Here is a 9,988-nt window from a genome sequence, read left to right on the forward strand (position 1 = left end):
CACATTGATTGTCTGTGTCCACTGTGCCATACTCGGAGTCGTTTGCGCCAGGCGTGAGTTTCTCAATTTACTCAATCGAGCTGTTTAGTTCCGCCTGGAACTGTCCATTAATGCAATGGACATTTCTAAACTTCATACATTTTTGTACTAACTATTAACACTGTATCATATCTGAGGAATTACATATGTATACTATATATTCAAAACTTAAACTCCACTTTATAGTATCAGCAAGAAAAAATAATGTCATGAAAACCTATACTTGTCAAAATCATGTGCAAGCCCGGGCTTATTGGCTTACATGGTAGCTACGCGCCTGATTACAAAAAGGCATCTGATACTATCCCCCATAAGCGTCTCATTCGTAAATAACACTCGTATACCTTTTGTAATCAAATTATTTACTGGATTTCAACATTTCTGAAAGGTCGAAAACAAAAGGTAACAGTAAACTGCATAGACTCGGAATCGACGAATGTAATATCGGGAATCCCTCAAAGCTCCGTGCTAGGACCCTTTATGTTTGTCATATTTGTGAATGACTTTCCAGGCCGCTGTGTTCAGTCAGACCTGTACCTATTCGCTGATGACACCAAGATTTTCAAAATAATACAAAACAATGAAGATAGTGCTGATCTCCAGAATGATCCCGAGGAAATGTGTAAATGGAGTGATACGTGGCTTTTAAAAATACATCCTGATTAAGTGCAAGTATATGAGATTAGGCAAGGTTAAAACCAGATCCACCTACTATCTTCATGGAGGAAACTTGCAGAACAGGAGAAAGATATTGGAGTTACGATAGACTATGAACAATCATTGATAAAATGAAAAGGGCTAATTCGATGTTCGATGCTCAGGAGAACGTTTCAGTTGATGGACCAAAAGTAATTTTACCCCTTATAGAGGTGCCTGGTAACTTGACGTTCCCACTAGGACTATGCAAGTCCAGTGTCACTGGGCAGCATATCTTTATAAACATATCGATAAGATAGAAGGAGTACAATCTTGGTTAAACGGTATATTGTATTAAATAATATAAGTTCATGTTTTAATTTTCAATGTGATGTAAAGTTATTGCAATCGTCTGCTATTTCGTGTCGTTCAGGTTTTTTTTATTTGTAATATGTATCAACCAAATACTTGCTTCTGAACAGCGCATGCGCACATCGACAAGCGCCATTTTGGAAGCAACATTTTAAATGGCTTGGGATGAAGACAAAACAGAGTAAAACAGCGTTATTTATTGATGTATTTACGGGACAGTCATGTTCATGGGTGACAGCGGAGTCTATTTTTAACTACTGAATTTTATTTTGACGCTGATAACAACCAAAATGTGGATACTCGACGCAGTTTACTCTTTGTTTTGGAACTCGCTGTTGGATTTTGTTTTCTTCATTATTATCGACGCCTTTGCAAAGATAACTTTGGGTGATTCAAGGTAAACATGAAGACTTTTCATAATTATAGAGCATTTATGGAATGATTGCAACTTTGTTGCATAGTGTATACGTCGAACGCCTTTATTTGTCAAAGCCGGTAGAATGTAGTCCTACTTTTCCACGCGACCATGCCAAATCCAACAAGCCGGTGTCCGTGTTGTAAAAAAATATTATCGTTATCCAAGACTTGTGGACAGGTTAAAAATCAGTAACTAGAGTGTCGGCGTGCTACCTATTTTTATAATATTTATCTTATGCTAATAGATATTTTGAAAGTGTTATCGTTTTTTTTTCTTTTGAAGACATATTTTGTAGACCTTGTTCTATAGTATGTATTTTTATTTGGAATTCCCCTTTTCTAAATATATATAATTTTAAACCGGAAACCAATAGGCACTTCTAACTTTCTCAATTCAAGAGCTACTGTAGTCTTATATTGGAAGTCGTTGAATAAAGTATTACATTAGATATAGTAAAATGGAAACAAAAAATAACTGCGAAATTCCTCTCAAATATATATATACAACTGACTTGCACAAGTAACATTATTTCATTTCAGTTATTTAATTCTGAACTATTGTTTTTCCGTCAGGATAATGACATAAGGATGTTGTAACAGTTACTAGATTTTCAGTTGCAATATTTCAGCCTGTGTACAGTTACATATATAGAAAACAATGTTTGAAGGTAATTTGCTAATGATAACTTTTTTTAAAAGGTTGTAAGATGCAACCAATTTTTTTTATATTAAAACAATTGCAGCCAATTCATGGCATTTTATCCAGTTTATTATTAAGTATTTCTTATAAATATCTTATCTTTTTTTTACAGGACTCCTGGAGAAAAGAAAACAATATGGTTTGGGGAGTCTGTCATTTTAGCCCTAACATCAATCATCATATATTTTTGTGACCACACACCGGTAGTGCTCATCTTTCTAACTATGATCACCTTTGTGTACACCCAGTCTAGTGGGATGGTCAATGTCAGGAATTGGTACATCTCACTGAAGACACGATGGGAAGAGTACCAGCAGCACCAAGACAGTGTTGAACGCATGAGGATTCACTTGAACAACCAACAGGCATATTTTCGTTCAGAGCAGATGCGACAAGAGGCTGCGCAGAGGTTAGCACCTTACAACAGAAATGTTCCTTTCCAAATGCAACAACAGCAGCAGCATGGAATGTACCCCGTCAAAAACCTTCAACAAAGTCGAATGGGCTTCGCTTCCAATACGCAGGCTAATCTTGCATCTAACCAGAATTTCCAACCCCCAAATGATGTAATGCAGCAGACACCAAGCACACCAAGTTTCTGGTCGAGATTGCCAAGAATGAGTCTGCCAAATGCATTCAAACGTTCTAGTGCTACAACAACTACAACCACTAGTTCAGATGATGACCATTATCAGCTTAGGAAAGAAGAGTACAGTTTTTCTACTGAGTTTTCTAAAAATTTAAGACCTAATAAGCAAACACCAATAGGAAAAGTTGATTACTCTCCTCCGATAAAGCCTTCTTTGTTTGGAGAGAATTTAGGGCGTAGACCTTTACGACGAGGTTTCACCAGTTGTCCAGAAAGTTCTATATCGGAGAGTTCTTCTCTCAAAAAACGGTTCATATCGGCATTTGGGTTTTCATCCACACCTGAAAAGCCTCCTGGTTTGAGGAACGAAGGACAAAATTTGTGTTTTATGAACAGTATACTACAGTGTTTAGCAAGGACTCCTAACTTGATTCAGTCATTAAGTACAGAAACCTCAAAGGAATCTGAATGTACTATGGAGGAGTCCTTGCTTTTAACTTCTATTGTAGAAATTCTAGAAAACTGTAAAGTAAAGGGCAGTGCCAAAGTTCTGGATCCTATTGCATTTCGTCAGGCAGCATCCAGTCTCCCCAACAGTGTGGTGGCTCTTCCAACACAGAGACAGGCACAGCAAGACGCAGCAGAGTTCTACATGTGGTTCATGGATTCCCTTCACTGTCTCCTCAACAAGAACAGGAAGAGCAATGCAGATGGTAAATAGATCCTGATTCTGATAATATATCATAGTTTAATTTCCTGCTCATGTCATGACAGGCACCAAAATATGTATATCAGAGCTGACAAGAACAAAAGCTGCAAATGGTCCGGTTCTTCAGATTGTTTTTAGAAAGTACTCCTGTACATCATATACTGTGCACTAAGGAATAGCTTTGGGGAATTTTGAGTATGAAATACATTTAAACTGTACACTGGTCACCAATATAAAATACATTTTAATAGAAATTATACAATGGTTATTTTCTTGCATTGCGTTATATTAAAATGTGGTATTGTTTACTGCATGCACACTATACATGAAATAATAAAACTTTACTTGAATGATAAAATACAGTCAGAACTATTATTGCATTTTGCTGTCTTGGAATGATTGGTTAAGGCATATGTGACTGAAACACTTTGTTTCTTTTTCAGAAGCAAAGAAATCGAAAGCAAGTGAGAGATTGAAGACTTTAAAGTTTATTTATGGAGACCTCAACCCAGCCAAGTTACAAGACCTCAAGTCAGCTTGTAAACAGGAGGTACATTATTAGCATAACCATTTATATACATGTTTATATATAAATTAAAGGGAACACATAAGTTAACATAACACATATATGCATTAAGTCCAGTGGATTTGAGACACATATTAAAGTAGACCTTGACTTATGCTTTAATGTGGGACTCACCAAGACTTTTTGAACCTGCTATATTTCTTAGTAATGGGACTCAAAATTATATAAATATATATTAAATATAATGTTCAGAACTCACATGAAACACAAATTCCATGGGAGTTGATCATGTGTCGCCTGTTCAGCGCTTTTAGTAATAAAAGTGTTTTGGCTTGAGTTAACGCGTAAACAGATATGCCAAAACAGGGAAAGTTGAAACTTGACAGAAAAACCTGTAATATATGTTTGAACATTTTTGCTTCTAGCATTACCGTACAAAATTTGAAAGGAATTGATTACAACAATTTAAAAGTTTCTACATTTACTACACGATGCTCTTACTTGGCAATAAAAGAGGTATAACTCCACCAAAAATGGATGTAAATTTCTGAAATGTGAACTTGTTAGAGCTATATTGGTATATGCAATATATGTGTATACGTACCAAGTTTGAGTTCAATCAAGGCAAGGGAACTGAAGTTATTGCACAGAAACCTTGTTTCGGACGACGCAACGATGCTGCTGGCAAAGAAATACCTAAATGTCCCCTCACGTTGTAGGCGACACAAGATTTCCTACAAAAATCACTTTAAGTTCGTTTATAAACAGAAAGTATTTATCTCTTTGTTGTTGATCTCGCACACACCCATTACTAGTATTATTGGTCAACGATACAGTCAACGTAAATTCTGACTTCAACTTACATACAGAGGCATATTGTTTTTAAATATAAGTCATATATGTATGTAGCATAGCTATATCCTATTAAGCTTCCATTTGTTTTTTTCTGTGTCTCGATAACGGAGAGAATTTCACCGAAAATACTGTTTGTATTGTATATCTACACTGAAATACTTCCTTGCCCCATATACCAATTTCAAGTAATTCATATCCACCCAATATTCATTTGTATGGATCCAGTGTTGTATGGGAATTTACTGTTGATTTTACTTCTTTGACCAGGCACATATAGTATACACACACATGTACATGTAATTTAGATAAAAATGACGAGAAAAAAAGGTTGTTTGGTTCTTTCAAAGACCTTATCTCTGATATTGCATTTTGTCAGAAAAAAAGTATGTGACACAGCTGGGTAGTGTCATGCTACAGTATCAGTTATGTTAAGGTTATAATTCACGGAGAGGACATTTGAAATGAAATTGTGCTTGTTAAATTGAGAATAGTCCCATCTAGGTCAGTGCAGATACAAAAAAAATAAGCTTGTAGAAGACAAACCACCTTGTGTTGCTTAGATATATGTGATATTTATTCCATTTTTTTTTTCAGATTGACCAAGCCCATGGTTTACAGAATAACTCCTATGCAGAGCCAGTACAACGACTGTCCGATTTAGAGTGGCTTACCTACAAAGCTGATAACAACTCTATCATAGACAACTCCTTCACTGGTCAGCTAGTCATTGGCTATCACTGTCTCACTGACAACCGCATTACAGTCAACATGCAGACCTTCAACATCCTGCCCGTGCCTATCGTCCCCCCGAGAGAGGTCTCGGGTTTGGTCATGCTGGCAGATTGTTTCACCACATTTTGTAATGTAGAGCATCTGACTGGGCAGGATGCTCTGGATCACAACTCGTGGTGTCCTGCGGCAGAGAAATGTACAACTCCTGTCCAGGGTCTGTCCACTCCATCTGCACCAAAAGTGAATGGGAGGAAGAGAGGTTTCTCAAGTGTAGACTCTGCTGTTGGTAGTCTGGGCTCACCCTTGACAGGTAACCCAATGTCTCCCATCCCAGGCAATGGGGAGTTTGTCAATGATAGTGGCTTTCAGGACACAGTGTTCAAAACGTCCACGCCCATTGCTGACTCGCAGTTTAGCTTCATTCCTCAGCATCAGAGGCTGAAGGATGCACAGAGAAGATGTCTTCTTCGTCAGTTACCTGAATGTCTCGTCATACAGCTAATGAGGTTCAACTACAATCCATTCACAAGACAATCTAGCAAGGTTCAGGCACCAGTGTCTATACCCCTGCGGGATCTAGACCTCACACAGATCATGTTTGACACCGTCACCAATAGGGAAGACCTGTCGGCGCCAGAGCACACTCACAAGTACGACTTGTACGGAGTTTGTGTCCACCTTGGGGCAGACACAACCAGCTACGGCCACTACATCAGCTATTGTCTTCAGTCGGATAACAACACCTGGTACAAGTTTGATGATGAAGACGTCACTGAAGTTAACATGGAGTATGAACTTACAATGCGTGAGCTCAGAGAGAATGCATACATTCTCTTCTATAAAAAAGCAGCATCATCCCCGTCGTAAACCTAATTCAACATTAAAATTGTCATATTTTGGAACTTTTTTTCATGATTCATATTTTTTTTTATAAACATCTGATCTCACTTTTCCTCATAAGTATCTGACTCATCGTTAAAGTCTTTGTGTATGTTTGAATTGCAAAATGTATATGTACCCTAGCTGCTTAGCTGAATGTTAATAGAAAAATGTAAATGCATGTAAATAACGTCCCAAAATGCTTCTATTTGCTTTTTTTCAGTATGAATGTGTGTTCTCAAATGACTCATAAAGAAAACTAATGGATTCAGAAATTTTTTTCCAGTTTCATTAACTGAACTGTTTGTGGTAGTTATGAGAATGTCATTTGTCTTTTATATCTAGCCTTTAAGTTATTTGACATACTTACAGATAACCATGGTAGATCAAATACTGCACTGAGAAAAACATGTACATTATGATAGCTTTATATAGATACAGGTACAGGTGCATAAATTGATGTTAAAGCCAAATATTTTTATATGTACATGTATGGTTTTTCCAGATTTGTATTTATAAAATGTGTCTAAATTAAATATAGGTTTCAATTGATATTTGTTGAATTAGGATGACCTGCATGTGGAGTTGTAAATTTAAAGCTGCAATGTGTAGTTTTGTTCCCCACACTATGATTTTAATATATTGTTGAAAATCTATTGTTTGGTCTCAATCCGATAGGTCAGCTCCTTTTAATTATATATATACCCTGGCAATTTTCAGAGGGATCACAGTAATTCGATTTTGTAGGATAGGCATTGAACAGGTAAAACAGGCTTGTGGTTCAAATGATTTATTGAGAAACGAGTTTGAAGAGATTTGAATGAATATGGCACTGCTGATACTTAAAACTAATTAAAACACAGGTTGGCTGTTATTGTTCTTTAGGGACTAGATTCATGAATAAAACGATTTAAGACAATATTATACAGAATAATGTTCTGGTAGGAAGTACATGTAAATAGGGTCAGGGATTGGACGAAATGATGGTTTGGCTAAGACTTAAATGGTCATTTAATTACATATTAGAATGTTTTATCCGGGGCCAAGGCCAATGTTCCAAAATAACTTGTGTTTGGCGATGACATTGAAAAGAAAGTGACAACTTTATATTAATTAAAAGTCAATACCATTAAAGTACGAAATGTATTTGACATAATCACTGAAGCTTACAAGTCTATGACAAATGGAAATTGTTTAAAATGGTCTTTCTCTTAGAAATTAAATGTAGATACAAAATCTCCACTAGCTCCTGCATGGTTGATCGTGAGCTGTAAGAGAAAATCTATAACTACAGTATTCAAAAAAGGGACACTTGCCAATTAAAAGTTTTTGACTTTAAAAAAAATCAAAATTTGGAGAAAAATTATCTTGCATTCTCTGAGCTATGAGAAGGCTCGAGTAACCCACAAACTCTGTCCTAATGCCCTATCAGAATTTTCTTGTCAACAGCAATTATGACCCAATGTTGTTATGAAGGGTTATGTATCTTTATCAGGGATTTAAATGTAGTATGTTAGGATTAGTTGTGAAACAAAATTGAGTTATTTTGTAAATGTATTAGAAATAACTTTAGTGTTTGTTGCTGGACACAATAATGGCTTATATTTTCTCTCTTGAATTTCAATCTTCATCTCCTAATCTGAACTCTGAAACATGTTCTACCTGGTATATAGGTATAGCTTATAATGTATTCTTGCTTAATGCTTAATTAAAGCAAAAGTAAATATCACTCATTTCGGTAATACAAGTATGTAGGAATATGTAATAATAAGACGTGGAGAATCTGATATCCAAAACCTTAGGAATATATTTTTGGTAAACATAAATAATCTGCAGGGAGGAATATATTTCTGGTAAACATAAATGCAGGGGAAAAAAAAGACATCTTATAATTTCCCCTATATTTATGAACATAGAGAGTATGAGTGGTAAATAAAGAAATGTTCTTTTAATCAGATTACAGTAAAACTAGGATTTCTTATTTAGATATTTAACATTTAACAGAAATACAGTATTAATATGTTGAAAATGTTGTTGGGCGATATATATAGTGTATATATTTTTCATTATTTTGAATAATTTAATATTAAGTGCAGCTATTCCAATTTTATATTCTTTCTTGGAAAACCTTGTTCCTATTTCATGTCATGTTTGACCAGTTGTATGCATGATAAGTGCTGGAAGAAATGTCATGTTGACTGTTTATATTGCCTGAGCATTTAGGTACACATGATGAGTAGTGTATAGAGGTGAATCAAGTTTTGTAGTTAAAAATAGGGTCATAATGATTTTCCTTAATTTCAAGCATCAATATATAGATGAATTTCGTCTTCAAATCCAAGGGTTTACAGATTTAACCATGTGTTGATATGTACAGTCACAGCTGTTATAACAGTCCACGACCATGATATTCCTTTTGATTAATAATGTCAGAGCTGGATAAATAATATTTAAGACAATAGCTATATAGGAGTTTCACTAATTTTGGCTAATTATTATGGGTTTGTCAGAAACACTAGCAATTGTTTTAGGAATTTTTCTTTCAACAGTGTTATTAATGGAAACTCTGAATGTCTTTGATACTGTTAAAATAACTGACACTTGACCCTTCTACAAGTAAATTACGAGGGAAATCATCTTTAATAAAATATTTCAAAACGTTTTTCTACACATATTTTATACTAAATGTAACAAACCCAATCACTTTTAGGTCCTTACCTTTGCATTGTGGGATATTAATGTGGCATTGTGGGATATTAATGTGTTCTTAACTTTGCATTCGATGTCAAACTTTGAAATCATCATTGATTTGCTGTACAAAATTAATATAGTTGATAAATTATTTGTGAATTTCAAAATCTGTTTTGTTTTCATTGATGATAACCATGTATCACAAACAAGTCTGCAATATTTTAAGCATTAGCATTGGGAATCGGTTGAAATTTCACAACTTTGTTGATGTTGCGAGTTGTTTAAACAAGTAAGGAACAAAACCAGAGTTTAAAGTCTGTTGTGATGCCAACACATACAGCAGCTGGAATATCGGACCTAACTGAATATCTGCTGCTTTACTCTAGTTAAGTGTACGTATCTAGCAGGGAATGTAAGGAGATGGGCTTGAAATCATGAATCACTACACACCTACATATTTGTCCCACACAAATCTTTACACTGTTTCCAAATCTGACGAGAAACATTAAAATTGCTTCTTGCAATCTAACCATAATATCTAAACAATTATTCAGATTTAGCTTAATCATGAATTCAATTAATAGGTCTATTGACACGACTAACAAATAGTTGATTAATCAGAACATCATTAACTAGTATGTTCAAATACATGTATGGGATTTAAGCAAATTCATGCAAGTCATGTTGGTCTAGCTAAAAGTAATCGTGAAAGTAACGATTAACCCAAAGGACCGTGTTACTAGAATGTATGTGCAGTGACATAACTTTAGTCTCAAATGTTGTATCCTTAGATGCTTCGTGTCCGATATCAATATCAAATGGTAATAAAGTCTTGTGAAGTGT

At 35.2% G+C, this 9,988-nt stretch overlaps 1 protein-coding gene across 1 annotated transcript; it reads left to right on the forward strand.

Moving 5' to 3' along the window:
• The first annotated feature begins 1,173 nt into the window (after positions 1 to 1,173).
• Positions 1,174 to 9,312, forward strand: LOC110457270 (ubiquitin carboxyl-terminal hydrolase 3-like). The gene is made up of 4 exons (XM_021508473.1): positions 1,174 to 1,444; positions 2,277 to 3,466; positions 3,906 to 4,012; positions 5,438 to 9,312. Exons 1-4 carry the CDS (start codon positions 1,338 to 1,340, stop codon positions 6,440 to 6,442), a joined length of 2,409 nt encoding a protein of 802 aa, XP_021364148.1. The 5' UTR covers positions 1,174 to 1,337; the 3' UTR covers positions 6,443 to 9,312.
• Positions 9,313 to 9,988: the final 676 nt, after the last annotated feature.

This window comes from Mizuhopecten yessoensis, unplaced genomic scaffold (genome assembly GCF_002113885.1).
Source record: "Mizuhopecten yessoensis strain PY_sf001 unplaced genomic scaffold, ASM211388v2 scaffold9073, whole genome shotgun sequence".
In the NCBI taxonomy this organism is placed as follows: domain Eukaryota; kingdom Metazoa; phylum Mollusca; class Bivalvia; order Pectinida; family Pectinidae; genus Mizuhopecten; species Mizuhopecten yessoensis.